General features: G+C 28.6%; 1 protein-coding gene across 1 annotated transcript; it reads left to right on the top strand.

Annotated features, from left to right (window-relative positions):
- Window positions 1-11265: 11265 nt before the first annotated feature.
- LOC120092873 (protein SIEVE ELEMENT OCCLUSION B-like) lies at window positions 11266-16738 on the top strand. The gene is made up of 7 exons (XM_039051116.2): window positions 11266-11575; window positions 11852-11947; window positions 12037-12485; window positions 13409-13506; window positions 13626-13759; window positions 14576-15043; window positions 15937-16738. Exons 1-7 carry the CDS (start codon window positions 11339-11341, stop codon window positions 16519-16521), a joined length of 2067 nt encoding a protein of 688 aa, XP_038907044.1. The 5' UTR covers window positions 11266-11338; the 3' UTR covers window positions 16522-16738.
- The last annotated feature ends 301 nt before the right edge of the window (window positions 16739-17039 follow it).

Raw genomic sequence — 17039 nt, 5'->3', positions numbered from 1 at the left:
ACCAAATATTACACTAGAGTAACTCTTATTTCTATAATACTCAGTCACAATTATTTTGGTGAGAATATCATTTACCATCTTAATGAATTCTTGTAAGTGTAACCCATCAGTTTGGAATTCATAATTTTGCCCCAAAAAGTTTGCCTTAGGACAATATTGAAAACAAAAATTATATTCCTATCTTTTTCAAGAGTCAATCCTGATATTGACCCATGCAAATACCTTCCATAGGGGGACGCTCCTATGGGCGTCACGAGGCCAAGCATGAATCTCACGATGTTAACTAATGATGGAGACCATGGAATGTGTGGACACATATCTCTCTCCCACTTACTATAAATATTTTCTCTAATTCATTCTGATATTGGCCCATGAAAACATCATCCATAGGGGGACATTTCTACGGACACCTTGATCCCAAACATGAATCTCACATTGTGAATTACTTGGGAACGTAGGAAAAATAGATATATCTATTAGGTTGTATACCCTAAAACTCGAAGATAAAAAATTTAAATAAATTTACTATCATTAATAAAGAGTTATCGGTGTTATTTCAATTTATGTTATTGACTGTATTGTATTCGTTTTGTCTTAATAACCTTAAATAGAATAAACTAAGATCCTAGGCTATCTTATGAGTCTTAAACTATATGTGGAGAAATACGAGGATTAATGTTTAAGATACAATTTAAAGGGTCTATAGTATAGGGATAAAGATGAGTACCTTATCCTGGTAACACTATGGATACGACCAACTTTGTATTTGATACAAAGTAATGATCCAATGTGTACATGTAGGTGATATACAAGTGGGAGTATCCTATGCAATGAGTGTGCATAAGACCGGACCGCGAAATAGTAATCACTATATGTAACTTCATTGACTAGTTTGGTTTCTATTTCAATAGGATGTCCTAAGCAACTTAGACTTAATCCTGAGTGTATTATGAACTCCAGTTCACGAGGGATTGTCCTTTGATTTGTATGGTTGAGAGTGGCCAGTTTGCTAACTCAATATGCCTACCATTTTAGGGACAAGATTGAACAGGGAGTTGGAAACATAATAATACAAGATGAATTTCACTCCTTCCCGACTATAGGGTAAGTAGATGAGTATTCCCTTAAGTTGTATCTTCGGGACTTGAACAAAAGGGCCTACCCTCTGACTGACCCGAGAGGGTTTCTGTTTAAAGGTTGGACCATAAAAGATTGTTTATTAGAGGAGTACTAGTACTTAACGATAAAGAAGGAATCCAGGGGTAAAATCATAATTTTAACCCTTTTGATGTTACGAACACTTGTGAGGGACTAATTTTCTATTATTGGTCAATATCCGTGGACACAGAAATATATCTACAGTGAGAAGAGTGCAGTTAACGAATATTGATTAATGTGTTTAATGAGTTTAGACAATTAATCTCATATCATTGGAGCTTCTGATCTGTATGTCCATTAGATCCCCTTCTTAGCTCGTAAAGGTATTGAGGTAATTATGTCTTGAATAAAATTTGATGTTCAAATTCACTTAGGGAAATAGTATAATGTATAATGACACATTGTAATATAAGGCTTATATTATAATTAAACTTTATAATATAAATTTAATTTTGGATATGATTCAAAACTAATTTATAAAAGAATTAAATATTTGAATGAGTTCAAATATTAATTTAATATGAATTGGATTCATATTAAAACTAGAGGTTAATATTAATGTGTATCATATGCACATTAAAACTATAGGTTATGAGAGAAATATAACTAAATATGATTCAAATGTAGGCTAAATTGAATATTTGATATTTAATTTGATAATTAATTAATTATTTATTTTGATTTGATTTGATTTAATTAAATCAACTGAATTTATTATATAGATTATGTGAGATATATTCATTTAAATATAATTTAAATGAATTTATTAATTAAATTAGATTTAATTAATTATTAATTAATCAATTAATTAATTAATTAAATTAATTATTATTTTATTTAACTTAATTCTTAAATCAAATAATAATAACTCCCAAGTCAAAAGAACGTGAATCACAACCCACATTTAAGATCTCGTCTAAATAGATCTAGAGAGGGAAGAAGAGGGTTTTACAGAGGAGTGATTAGTAAAAGAAGAAAATCTCTCTCTAAAATTTTCTCAAGAAAATGAGTATTCTAGCAATTTTTTTTTTCTCTTTTTTGAGATTAGTTCCCACAAACCATTAACCCCAATTTCTCATAAAATATGGAGGTTCCCAAGTGAAGATGTTCTTGAATTACATCTTAGGAAGAAATTGGCTTTTTCATCTGAGCCATCAAAGAAAGTAAGTGTTTTTTTTTACTCTCTTAAACTTAAATTCCCAAATGTAAAGCATGCTTAACCTAGTTTCTACAATAGGTTGAGTTTTTTTTTTTTTTTTTTTTTTTTTTTTTTTTTTATCTATGCTTTAACATGTATGTTTTACCAGTGTACTGGTATTTTGGAATCTAGATTAATTTCGAGTTGGGTCTTGGTTCTTCTGCCGCTGCGTTAGGGGTTTTATCCCTACAATATCATATATATCTTTTTTCTTCCACTAAGTATTTTAAAAACAAGAGTTTTTACTTAGGTAAATTCAACTTTTTTTTTTTTTTTAATCTAAATGATTGTTAATTTGCCCAATATTACACTTATATTAGATAGTTTAACAATATGGTGTAGTTTATCAAACACTTTAATAAAGTAACTACATAATTTCATGCTTATTAAATTTTGACTAATTCACATTCCAAGTCGGTTCCTAAGTAGGGGTATTTCATTTCCATCAATTCAAACACCCCAATCCTTGACAGAACTTTTCTTAGACAAAGGTCCCTTATAGTCAATATTTTATAAATTGATATTTTATTTTCTAAATTTAATCGTATTAAAAGAAAAATAAAAGATTATGAAATTCTAATCATATTAGAAAAACAACATAAAGTTTTAGTTACCAAATCTTAAACCATTTAAAATTCAATTAAAACTTTGTCAGTATGTAATTCTTTATTATATAGATTTTAATTTTTAATTCATTAAACATATAACACTTATATTTTAATGAAATATTAAAATCTATGATCATACATTCTAATGTCATTATAAATATAACTCTTATATTAACTAAAATAATGTAAGGTTTAATGCATCCATTTTCATAAAAAAAAATATATATAATACTTATATTATAACTAATGAAAATCATCAATATGTTATTATATAATATAACAATTATATTCTAGTATGATACATGAGTATGCTTAATTGAGTATACTTAATTAATCATGTAACCATATAATATAATACTTATATTAAATATAATGAATGAAACATGTTCATCCTAAGATGGACTTTTAAACTATATAAATACATTATGCAACATATATTAAAAATATAATTTAATCACATCATATGTAAAATTTAAACTAACAAAAAAAAGTAGACCAAATTTTGACATCCTAAAATAATTAACTAAATTAAAATAATCTAATTACATTAATTTAATTAACAAAACAAAAAAAATAAGGAAATGGTTGAATAAAACAATCGACACCACCAAAACTTGAACCCACATTTGGCAGAATTCTAGGCCCACGTCTGAATATCGGGGTGTGCACCGCCTTTGATCAGCATTGCAGCACTATGTACTTTTATTCTGTAGCACCGCGTCGCTTAGCTCGGTGCTCTGGCACAGAAACGAGTTTTCTTAACTGATTTTCACCGTTTTTCTCCATTTTTCTCCGATTTCAGTCAGTAACACTTGCCTTCGATTGACACGACCTTTATATGATCATATCAAGTAAAAATAGTAATCTAATTCAATTGTAAATGTCCTAAACTCCCAGTTCATAAATATTGTTAACATATTCTATTTATCAACAAAAATATTATTGAATATTTTTTTAATAAATTATTATTATTATTGCATTATATTACAAAAATCCAATAAAGAAATCCATGACTATATTATGAATACTAATTTTATGTGGCGACATAACAAAATATATATGGATGAGATAATCACATTCTCATGACACTATTGGATGCAGCCTATTTTTGTCTAAAGATACAAATGATGTAATCCCAAAATAATTAATGTGAAGACATGTGAGTGGGGACATCTTATGCAATGAATTAGCATAAAAACCGGACCTCAAAATGGTCACTTTTATCGTTTACTGTTAAAACTGATTATTTCAAATTCAATGACCTAAGTAACTCCATCTTAATCCTGAGTTAACTATGAACTCTTACCTATTCAGGGTTGTCCTTTGATGTGAAAGTAGTCTATTGATACTGCTCAATAAACCTCCCATTTTGGAAGAAGACTGGATAGATAGCTGGGGACATAGTTCTGCAAGATGGAATTCACTCCTACCAAACTTAGGGATTAGCAGATAGGTTATTCTTAAGCACTGATTACTAGTCTTGAATAATGGGGTCCTACTCTCTCATGATTGAGAGGGACATGGTTTATAAGTTGGACTATAAACAAAATTGTTCAATGGAAGATTAGTGAGAGCTTAAGGAGCAAGATATACTTACAGGGTAAAACAATAATTTTGACCTAGTTGTAAATACGAACGACCTGTGAAGGATCGACATGCTGATTATGGTTAAAATAGACATAAATATATTTACAATGAGGAGAGTGCAACTATCGAATTATAGTGGTGTATCTTGGTAGTTAACAAATATTGATTAATTTGGTCTAAAAGAGTTTACCCAATTAATCTCAAATCGTTGGAGCTCGTGATCTGTATGTCCATAAGGTCCCTTTACTAACTCGTAAAATTATATTTTGGATTAGTGAATTGAGTGGAATTGAAATATTTAAATTCAAAATTAGGGTTTTGAATTTAAAGTGTTCAAATTCAATTAGGGTTTTAATTAGTTGTATTTGATACAATTAATACATTTAATTTTGTGAAAACTGAATAAAATTGGAGAGTTTAAAACATTTAAATGTTGATTTAAATATTAAAATTACATGAATAAGATTCATGTTTAATTAGATGGTTGATTAATTTAATATTTGATATTAAATTATTATTTATTTAATTAATTAAATTAATTATTTAAATAAATAAAACATTATATCATTTATTAAATTTCAGATTCAGATTTGAAAAAAAATGGAAATTATAAAATTGAAAATTGAAAAAAAAAAAAAAAGAATTCCATGTTTTTTCTTCATTTAGAGTGCATTCACCCAGATTAGCCACATTTTCGACTTGCTTAGTGTTAATTGAAGTGTCAATTAACACCTAACATGAATAGAGTTGATAAATAAACTGAATCTCAGCTTTGATTTTTTTTTTTATGCTATTGGAAAATCTAAAACCCTCTCTCTATCTCTCAAACCCTCTCCAACCCTTCACATATTTAGCTCCAATTATGAGTTCCACTTCTCAAATCCAAGTTAGAGGATAGTAGAGAAGTTCTTTGTAGAGGTCCACTGAAGTTTTGGAGTTCAAATTCATGGAGAGAAGCAAGCATCAAAGGTAATTATATTCTTAAAACCTACTTTAGCAGAAAATCTATTTTGCATGCTTTTAAAACTCAAATTAAATATAATTTGAGTGCTTATCGATTCTGTTTTTTTCCGCTGCATGTTAGTTTTATCTATCAAATGCCACAATTTCAAAACGTCGATTTTGTAAAACCCACACTCAAAATGCAGAAAACAACTCACTTTTCCTACTATTTTTTATTCTAAATCCAAAAACAAAGATACGATATGACTCGGATACCAATTGAAGGGACTAAATCCCAATGTAGAAACATGTTAATGACGATGCCATTTGTAATTTGGTTTGAAAGATTCAGGAAAAATAGAGAAAATAAGAATAAACAACAATTTACGACATACATTTTACATAGAAAACAAGAATATACAGACTTTCTCACTATTCTCCGACAAGGATTGGATTATATGGGATCTTTTTTTTTTTGGAATAATTAAGGGAAGAGCAAAAACAAAGAACACTTTTCTCTTCTGTAAGTATTGAGAATTGAGAGAGAATACCCATCCACACCACATATAGAACACGTTATTCTTTTTCTCAATTAGAGGGGAAGCTATATTTATAAAATAACTTCCGTTAACCAACTTTTAACTCCCCTTAACCATGAGACGTTAAAATCTAACAAAGTTAAATTTAATTTAACTTAATTTAACTTAATTAAATAAGTAAATATTAATTAATATAAATTAATTAAATAACATAGGTTTAATTAACATTACATTTAAATCCTATCCAAATGCATTTCCCTCTCTTAATATATATAGTTTAAATATGAATCTCATTCCTATTAAATTTGAATCTATAGTTTTGATATGAATCTCATTCATATTATTTAATATTTGAATCTTATTCAAATATATTATTCTCTTCTTATATAGTTTAATTTTGAATCTTATTCAATAACTTTATAATATAATGTATCTATATACATTATATTAATTCCCTTATAATATGAATTTTATTCATATTAATTTAATATTTGAATCTTATTCAAATATAATACTCTTATGTTGTGAAGTTTATTTTTTTAATCTAATTCATAATCAACTTTATATTATACTGTATCTCCATGCATTATATTAATATTGTATCTAATACAATTAATGTAGTCCAATTCTTTAATTTGAACAATTTAAAATTTTCAAAACTAATGAATCGTTGTTTTATCCTTAATGAGCTAGTAGAGGACCCAATGAACCTACAGATTAAAAGTTCCAATGATACAAGATTAATTAATTAAACTATTTAATTAAATTAGCCATTCATTAAGTGTGGGTCACTTCACTAAAAATCCAAAGCTGCACTATTCGCATTGTAGATATATTTATGTGTCCATAGATATAACCGTTATTAGTAAGTCGACCCTTCACGAATTGCTCGTAATTACAGTTAAGTCAAAATTATTGTTTTACTAATTACCTCTTACTCCTTAAGTATCATCGATCCCTCTAATGAACAATCAGTTTTAGTGCAACTATAAACTAAATCCCTCTCGAGCCAGTGAGAGGGTGATGCCTCATTGTTCAAGACTCAAAATTAGCCCTTAAGGGAACAATTCCTCTACTTACCATAAAGATAAGAATGAGCGAATTCCATCTTGTGCAGCTATGTTCCCAACTCCCTACTTGAACAAGTCAAAGATGGTAGGCTCATTGAGTCGACAACGTGGGTCACTCTCACTCATACGAATCAAAAGATTGTTCTTATAGACAAGAGTCCATAACTCACTCAAGAATGAGATTGAGTTACATGGTTATCCTGTGAAATGTTAATATCTTCAGTCAACCGTGTTATAATAAGAGATTAATCATTTCGCGGTATGGTCTTACACAACTCTTTGTATAGGATACCTCCACTTGCATGTCTCCATATAAACTATTTGGATCAAATCGTTTGTAACTTACAACTCTTGTAATATTTACAAAGTGGATTGTATCTGCAGTGTCACCAAGATAAGACATCTAACCTTATCTATATACTGCAGACCTTTTAGGTTATTACTTGAACACGAAACACTTGTATGTCTATTACATATTGTTTAAGTTATTGGATTGAGTTACACAATACTCAGTTGAAAATAACTCCTTATTTTATTGAATAAATGAATATTGTTTATACATTACAAACTACAAAATTTAGGTCATAAATTCCAACAGTTTTCTTGTTTTATTATCTACGTTTGAAAAAAGTTTTCAGTTATCAAACCAAGCCATTTTTTTAAACTAAAAAAGGTAGTTTCTACAAAATTAAGAAAAAAATTCCAATGTTAATCAAGAAGGAGAAACAAGATGAACAAATATAGAGAACATTTGAAAAAAAAAAAATCAAAAGGTCAGAAGATAGAATCTCTGAACAACACATATTACTGAATTAAGAAAATGTATAATAGGAATAAAAATAAAATGATGTATGGAGATTTGAGAAAATTGCTATATTTGCAATTGTTTAAAAATTTCTATACAGTTAATTATTAGTTCAAAAAGTGTTATTCATTACCATTATCCTATAAAAAATGAGAAAAAAATATAATTAAAAAGAATAAATAATAAATAAAATTAGTTATCAAACTTAACCTAATAAATTTATTAAAATTTCAAGAAGAGGCCTATTTAACTGAATTTGGAATTTAACCCAATAAACTAAAAAGCGACAATTTTGGATCACATTTGGATGTGATTTGTGAATTGATTAATAGTGCATATACTATTATATGATTAGAAATAGAAGCATATATTCTTTTCCTTGTGACGACGGTTGGGGTATTATTAATGTAATACTTTAATCAATTATCCCCAAGATTTTGTTGGTTCTTCTTTATAGAAAGTATTCAAAATCTTCGGCGTTGTAATTTTGAAGACTCACTTTCTCCCACGACATGGAAAAGGAACAATTGGGGGTGTTCCAACTCAGTCTTCATTCTCTCTGTTCCCTGTCAGCTTTTGTACAAACAATTTTTTCTTAACTTATCCATTTTTCCACCTACTACTCACACAAGTTAAAGTTATTATCATCTTCAAATAACTATATATTGACAAATCTATAATAAAAATTTTACTCTATCTCAAATTCAATTGGTAATGAAAATGAATAGTTTATGTATATATCTTTTTTAACCATTGTGAGGTCTCTTTGTTTTCTAACGTGAGATCTTTAATATGTCCTTCAAGATGGTGTTTCTTTGGCTCATATCATTTCATTGGGATCTTATTTCTTTTTTTGATAAAATATTTGTGTGGATTTTATGAATTTTGATACCATATTGGATTAAACACGGGATTTAAAAAAAATTAAAGTTATTTTCCTTAATACTTTCTTTAATCTAAAGCAACCAAATATAATATTTTAACAACTATTTAAAAATTATAAATTATAAAAAATTACGAAGGTTAATACTAGGTTTATTTTAGTTATTATATATATATATTTTTAAAAGACTATTGGGAAAACAAGATCAAGATGCACACTAGAACATTTGAACTAGATATTTATAAAACAAAATAATTTAGTATTTATTTACTAAACAATATAACAAATTTGTTGAGGTTTAGGGTTGAAATTTTCCAAACAATAATTTGTCTCATATTATAACTCATTTTCCTAAAAACATAATTGCTAACTATTATTGATTCTAAATTAAGTCTAAAACTCAAACTTTTATGGAAGATTCTTTAAATACTCCGGTTAGAATTCTATTTTAAAAGCGTTAAAGACATGATTATTACTCATGTGAATGTATGGGACTTCTTTGATTGCAACAATTAATGAAAATTTAGAAAGGACAGTAAAGACTTTCATTAGTACATGAGTGACTTTTCATCTTTTTATTCCACCTCTATTTTTCTTTTACTTATTTAGGAAGACATATATGATGTTTTTTTCTTTCTACTTAGGAGAATTTTTTAAAAAGAATAACGTCATTTAGGTGATTTTGAGATGATTTTAAATGGAATCAAGTGAAAATAGTTGTAAATTACTAAGGCTCGATTTTGGTAATCATTTTGTTTTTGAAAATTAAGTCTATATCATCTACATTTCTTACCATAATTTTCAACTTTTTGAAGTGCAATTGTTGAATTCTTAGTCAAATTTCAAAAACAAAAACAACATTTTGAAAGCTACTTTTTTTAGTTCTCAGAATTTTGCTTGATTTTTTAAACTATTGGTGAAAAGTAGATAACAAAAGAAGAAATTTAGAGATGAAAATGGTGTCCATACACTTAATTTTAAAAAATAAAAACAAAAAATAAAATGATTATGAAATGGGACCTAAATAATCAACTGACATATTTCGATGGAGCTTTGTTATGAGAAAATTATTTTGGAGATTGTTTTAAAAAGCTCTAATTCTTTTCAAATAAACGTGAGATTATTTTTTAGGATTCTATTACATGCCACTTAAAAAAGAATTAGAAAAGTAATAGAAAGTTAATGAGTCCTCTGCCCCCACACACATTACTTTTGGTACAATTTTAATGATTTTCATATCTACAACTATACTGAGATAGATATATGAATTGTGTTGATCAGATTTTATATCGAGATTTTACAATATCAATCAGCATGCATATATACACTATCTAATAAATAATTAAGTGCTCATTTGATAATATTTCACTCTTTTAAAAAGAGTTTATCAACAATTTTTTTTTTTTTTTATTATTGACAAAATTATTTGTCTTATGTAACTTTAATTTTTGAGTGTTTTTTTTAAACTCTGTAATCTATTTTTGAAAACATTTATATATTTTTAAATGTTAGAGCCAAACAATATTTAAACTTTAAAAATAAATGTTAACAAAGTCTTTTAATTTTGTTTAATTTAAAAAGAAATCAAAAGGATTTTAATAAATGAACAACGAACTATATGCTAACAATTACCAACTTTAACTCTAAATAACAAAAGAAAATACAATATCATATGAGATCTCTAAACAAAAAATAATAATAATAATAACAAAATAACAAAATAACACAATAACAAAATAACAAAAATAAACTAATAAGAGCCTTATAATTTCTATTTTATTTTACTGAGTTACATTAGAAATGTATTTAACGGTAGAAAATAATGAAACTAAATTTTAAATACTACTTTCTTCTAATAATTTTTATTTTATAGTCTATGTGTTCCAAAATGTCAATTTGAAACACGTATTTCTTTTAATTTTAGTTTATTTTGGTCACTAAACTTTTAAAGAAGGATCGTTGTGGACCTCTTCAAAATGAAATGAAAAAGAAAAGGAAGAGATATCAAAATCACCATCTTTTAAAAGTACGATAACCGAAAAATGAACATTTTGAAAGTATAGATATTCATAACGAACTCGGAGTAGAAAATCATTTTTTTTTTTAAGGAAAAAAAAAAAATCCAACACAATATCATAGCTAAAGAATTTTAATCATATTATATCAAAGCTGGATGGCTAAAACATTTTTCTAATCCCACATCTCAGTGTTTGTGGGGTTAAAATTGAAAAAAAATAATGATATAAAATAAACAGAAAAATTAAAGGAAGAGACAATAAAGTAGAGTATGATCCACTTGGTAAATAGGATTTTCAACTAAAAAAACAGCTCATATCCAGCAGCACAAATTCCTTTCTTCTCACACTAATGAAAATTAGTTAATTTCTTACAGACTCCTTTCTTACAGACTCCTTTTTCTTTTTGTCTCTTCTTGAACAACTCAATGTGCATAAATAGAGCTTACCAAATCCAATCAACAACACAACCAAAGTATTAGCTTACCTTCTAATTTATTTTTCTTTTGTTCTCTTCTATCTACACCCAAACCATGGCTACTTCACTCAAGACACCCATTATTGCTGCATCTGCATTGCTTCATGCTAAGCAATCATCCACCCTCAAGGAGGAGATAAGCATGAAATATTACTCCGACGACCTCGTCACTGGCCACATCTATGCCAAACATCGCGATGACGACACGACCAGGATCGACCTCCCTCATTACATCTCAGTTATTGAAAGCATTCTCACCCTTGCTGATCGAATTACCGATGCTGTTCATCGGGTACTACATTTCACTCAACTTTATTCTCTTAATTTTCAATTTGCAAGTTATTAGGAGTAGTTGCAAATATAGCAATAAAACCCAAAGTATTAGTATTTATAGCAAATGAAAAAGAATTTGCAAATATAGCAGATAAGAATCTATCAGAGAGAGTCTACCACTGAAGATTTTGCTATATTTGCAATTCTTTAAAAATGTTATTATACACTTAATTATTAGTCCTAAAAGTACTATCCATTGCAATTACCCTAATTGTTATTATATCTATCAATGCAGGGGAGTGATGGACGTTTAGTATATTCAGATGAATCTCTAGCATCTAGTGTTGCAGTTGAGCCACCACTTTGTACTCTTCATCATATCACGAGTGAGGTGATAGTCTATTTAAAATGACGTTCTAAGTGCTTAAAAAATTTTCTGTTTTGAAAACGTAATCTGAATATAATGTGTGTTTTTTTTAGCTATCATGCAAGGCTCCGGGGATAGAAAAAGCACACGAGATTACACTAAAAATCTTTGAAATATTGACAAATTATCCGTGGGAAGCCAAGGCAGCTCTGAGTTTGATAGCCTTTGCAACTGATTATGGAGATTTATGGCATCTCTACCAATATTCCCAAACTGATCCATTGGCTAAATCTTTGGCAATTATCAAGCGAGTAGCTAATTTGAAGAAGCACTTAGATTCACTTCGATATCGACAAGTGCTTCTCAGCCCCAACAGTTTGATCAATAGCTGCTTACAAGCAATTAAATATATGAATCAACTTAGAGAATTCTCAAAATATGATGTGAAGGAACTTCCTGAATTACCTTCTGCTCTTCGTCAGATTCCTTTGATTACTTACTGGGTTATACACACTCTTGTTGCTTCTAGAATTGAGCTCTCCAGCTACCTAAGTGAAACTGAGTAAGTTTTATTTATTTTTATTTTTAATCTATTTTTCTCATTAATTCCTCTTTTCTTCTTGCAGGGATATTAATAGTAGTTCAGTTAATTAAAAGAGTGTTTTCAAATTTAAAAAATTGGGTAAACTATTTACAAATATAACAAAATATCACTATCTATCACACGTAGATCGCGATAGATGTGTATCGCAGCCTATCGCTCAATAATAGACGTCTATCGCAGTCTATTATTATCTATCACCGATAAATAGTGACATTTTGCTATACTTGAAAATATTTTCAATAATTTACTATTTAAAATAATTATCCTTAATTAAACTAGGATACTTTATTATCAGAAACGTAGGTGAGAAATATACAGTAATAGCAATAAGAAGAAAGTATAGAAATTGAGAACAATAGTGTAAGAGTCGTAACTAGAAAAAAACCTTGATCGGAAACCAAGTTAAATCAACCCCTTAACTTTTCAATTTGTGTCGAGTAGATTTTTTTTTTTTTTTTTTTTTTTTTTTAATAGGTTTTCAATTTTCAATTTTATAATTAATATTATATGTCATTGAATTTTAAAACATGTGTCTAATAAATCAACTTTGAAATTTGTATATATTCCCCAAAGTATTTAATTTCATATCTAAGTTTGTTAATTTTAAAAACTTAACAAAATTAAAAGCCTAGAGAGGAACTTTGTAAAGTTCATAGAACTATTTGACACAACCATAGAAAGTTAGGGACTCACTGTAATTTAGCTTAGCATATAAAACATTATAATTGTTTTAAAAGAAAATGAGCTATATTATCAACATTATTAAGAAAATGAAAGGCCACGAGAGTTTTGTAGATACAAACGTTGTGACTAGTCAAATGTTAAGGCTTTGTCACGAGCAAGATTTGTTAATTCAATATGTTTTTTTTTTCTTTTTTCAGGAACCAACCACAGAAATACTTAAATGAACTATCTGAAAAGATGGCCATTGTACTCGCTGTGCTAGAAAAGCATCTAGACGCCATCCGAGAACAATATGGTCAAATACTTTACAATATATAATATATTCATTATCGATATCATTAATTTTCAAATCTATTGGTATGACTATGACCTAAAATTAACATTATTAAATTTGTTGTAAATATTTTAATGCAGAGGAGGTTGATCTTTATCGGTGGCTGGTTGACCACATTGAGCATTATCATACTGACATTACATTAGTAATTTCCAAGCTGCTTAGCGGAAAAATTGAAACCAAACCCCTTATTGACGGCTCTACTCTAAGAGAGGTCTCTTCTATAATCTAACTTAATTGCTTGTTCTAGGCATTGTCTTAAAATACTATTAGGTTAAATTATAAAACATGATAACATATATATAATTTTCAACAAATATATTTTTTAGTCTCTACTTAATTGTTTTTTTTTTATATAACTTGTTGTCCATATTTATGTGGGATTTTTTGGTTCAAGCATTAATGAAATTATACGTGCATTACGTCTTTCTTTTCATGCATTCATATTATAATTAAAATTCGGAACATCTTTGAAAAAAGAAAAGTTCAATTTTCAAACAACTTTGGAAAAAAGAAAAGTTCCATAACCCTACTCATTTTTTCATAGCCAAGATGGCCCTACCATTGAAAAGCAAGCAAAAGTCATCAAAAGAGCAAATCACTCACTACTTTGATGGTCAATAGAGTTTATTTACTTTCTACCTTTTTAGTTTCATCATTCTTATCTAATATGATATCATATTAGATAAAGATTCTAGTATGAAAGAAGTACGCGTGAATCTTTTATAAAGATTTTGAGGTATTCTTCATCTTTCGTCCAACGTGTGGGACCCTTTATAGTTGTATGATTTTTTTTTTAATTTTTTTTTTCATTTAGCATATAAAAGAGTTATTGATTCTTATTTCAATTTTGAGTAACAAGTTAATTTCATATTTGTTTTCAACAAAGTCAAGATAACATTTGTTTGATTTGTTTTACTCATAATAAAATACTTTTTAAAGTACTTGATTTAGATGTTCATTTTCTCCTTATATTTTTAACAATTTAATATAAAATTATACAATTTCACATGTATCACGTGTGTTACAGGTTAGCATTCAAGAAATTTTATCAGGAAAGAATGTTGTATTAGTAATTTCGGAATTGAGTATCTCAAATGATGATATCATAGCTCTTCACCAAGTTTACAATGAATTGAAAAGAGACAACAAGTATGAGATTGTTTGGATTCCAATAATCCCAGAGAAATATCTTGAAGAAGATAGAAGGAGATATGAATATTTGAGGTCTACAATGAAATGGTACTCAATGCAATTCACTACAAGAATTGCTGGCATGAGATATATTGAGGAGAAATGGCAACTTAGAGAGGACCCATTAATTGTGGTACTCAACTCACAATCTAAAGTGGAATTCACTAATGCAATTCATTTAATTCGAGTTTGGGGAACTGAAGCAATTCCTTTCACTCATAATAGAACTGACTTTCTTCTGAGAAAACATTGGCCTGAATCAACCCTTGTCAATTTCACTCACCAACCAAGATTATTGAGTTGGGTACGTATATTATTACAATTCTTACATCTCGTTTGATAATCATTTCACTTTTAATTTTTCGATTTTCGTCTTTTTTTTTTTTTTAAGCTTTTCATATTGTTTGGGGCAATGAAACTTCCACATATATCTACATTTGTATAATATGTATCAATATTAGGTATAAGCTTTCGTGGTTTTATTTCTAGAATCATCCCAAAAAAGACTTCATACCAATGAAGTGATATCATTCCTCACTTAATATATTGACAGTCTTCCCTTTTCTTAGCTAGTGTGAGACTTCATTTGTACTTCTACAAATCCTTTCTTCGAACTAGAAGCATATAACATCCCCTCAAATATTCTTTTATCCGTTCACGTGACTTTATTTAGATCCTAACGATTCTTCTTTCGAGAATACTTCACATGCTTAATAGGGCTTAACCATAGATCACTATCATTGTGTCATCTGTATTTTACAACCTTTGTTCGTCAATCAGGATTTGTACTCAGGCATGGCTAAGTCTAGTGCATGCGATGACTCTGATACATTTTCTCTTACATGCCAAATTTCAACATTTACTTTTTTAAGTATTTGTTTTTTAAAAAATAACTTCAAAATTAGGAGGTAGTGTGTTATAGAAATTGATCCTCCAAAAATCTTCACAATTGTATGATCTTGTCCATTTTAGTACAAATCCTCACAACTTTTTTCGTTTCACTTAAACACCTCATACTATTTGAAATAGTTGTCCTATATATCTACGATCATCCCCATATCTAGTAAGTGTGAAACTTTGATCGCATTCTCAATAGAAAATTAAAAAACGAAATAATTCTACGACCCGGATGTATGCATTTATCTTTTAATTTGTTTCAATTGTTTATATCACTAATTTCTCTAATGATTCCATTAGTTCAACCAAGAGAGAAGCATCCTATTCTATGGAGGAAAAGATCCAAAATGGATCCAACAATTTGAGGAAAGAACAGAAATCTTAAAATCCGATCCTCTAATCATCGAAGGCCGTTCATTTGAGATAGTTCACATAGGAAAGAACTCGAGAGGAGAAGAAGATCCAATGCTCATGGCTCGTTTCTGGACAACACAATGGGCTTATTTCATCATCAAGAGCCAAATCAAAGGTTCAAGTGCAACTGAAACAACAGAAGACATTCTAAGGTTAATTTCCTACGAAAATGAAAATGGTTGGGTTGTTCTTACTGTTGGTCCTACTCCTCTTCTTGTTGGTCGTGGCTTCTTGATTCTAAGATTGCTCGAAGATTTCCCTAAATGGAAACAAGCTTTACGCCTCAAAGGCTTCCCTGATGCTTTTAGAGAATACTTTAATGAATTGGCTGCAAAAAATCACCAATGTGATCGAGTAATTCTTCCAGGATTCAGTGGATGGATTCCTATGATTGTGAATTGTCCTGAATGCCCTCGTTTCATGGAGACTGGTATTAGCTTCAAGTGCTGTCATGGAGGTCCTCTAATGTGATTTCCATTATAATTATATGCTATTATATTACTACTACTAATAATAAACAATAGTATTATTATTGCATTTATTGCGCTTTGTATGCGCTTTGTATGCGCTTTGTATTATTTGCTTAAATGTTGTTTTTCCCCTTTTTGGTATACTTTATGTATTTGCTTAAATATTATCATCTTATGTAAGAACTAGTACATCAAATAAAGGACGTTTATTTATTTAATTGGTTTCTTTTCATTTCTATTATTGCCATTTAAACAAACTTTTAGCTTATTATTATTTATGTCGGCTAAAGTTATGATATTGGCAAATCCTTATTTAAGGTTAGTTGTTCTCTTGCGATGGGTGGTTGTTAGAATGTCTCAACATGCGTGTTTTCTGGTAGTTTGGTGTTTATGTCAAAGATGCAGTTTGTGTAGACATTTTATTTTCTTATTGGGAAGATTGTGACATAATACTTTCATAAAAGATGTTTCCTTTTCTGTTGATCTCTGACTATTTTATTATTGTTGATTTTTTCGTTT

This window comes from Benincasa hispida, chromosome 12, assembly GCF_027475165.1.
Source record: "Benincasa hispida cultivar pf3 chromosome 12, pf3_genome.v1.1, whole genome shotgun sequence".
Lineage (NCBI taxonomy): Eukaryota > Viridiplantae > Streptophyta > Magnoliopsida > Cucurbitales > Cucurbitaceae > Benincasa > Benincasa hispida.
The sequence above is the reverse complement of the archived record's forward strand: the minus strand, read 5'-3'. Positions and strand labels throughout refer to the sequence as shown.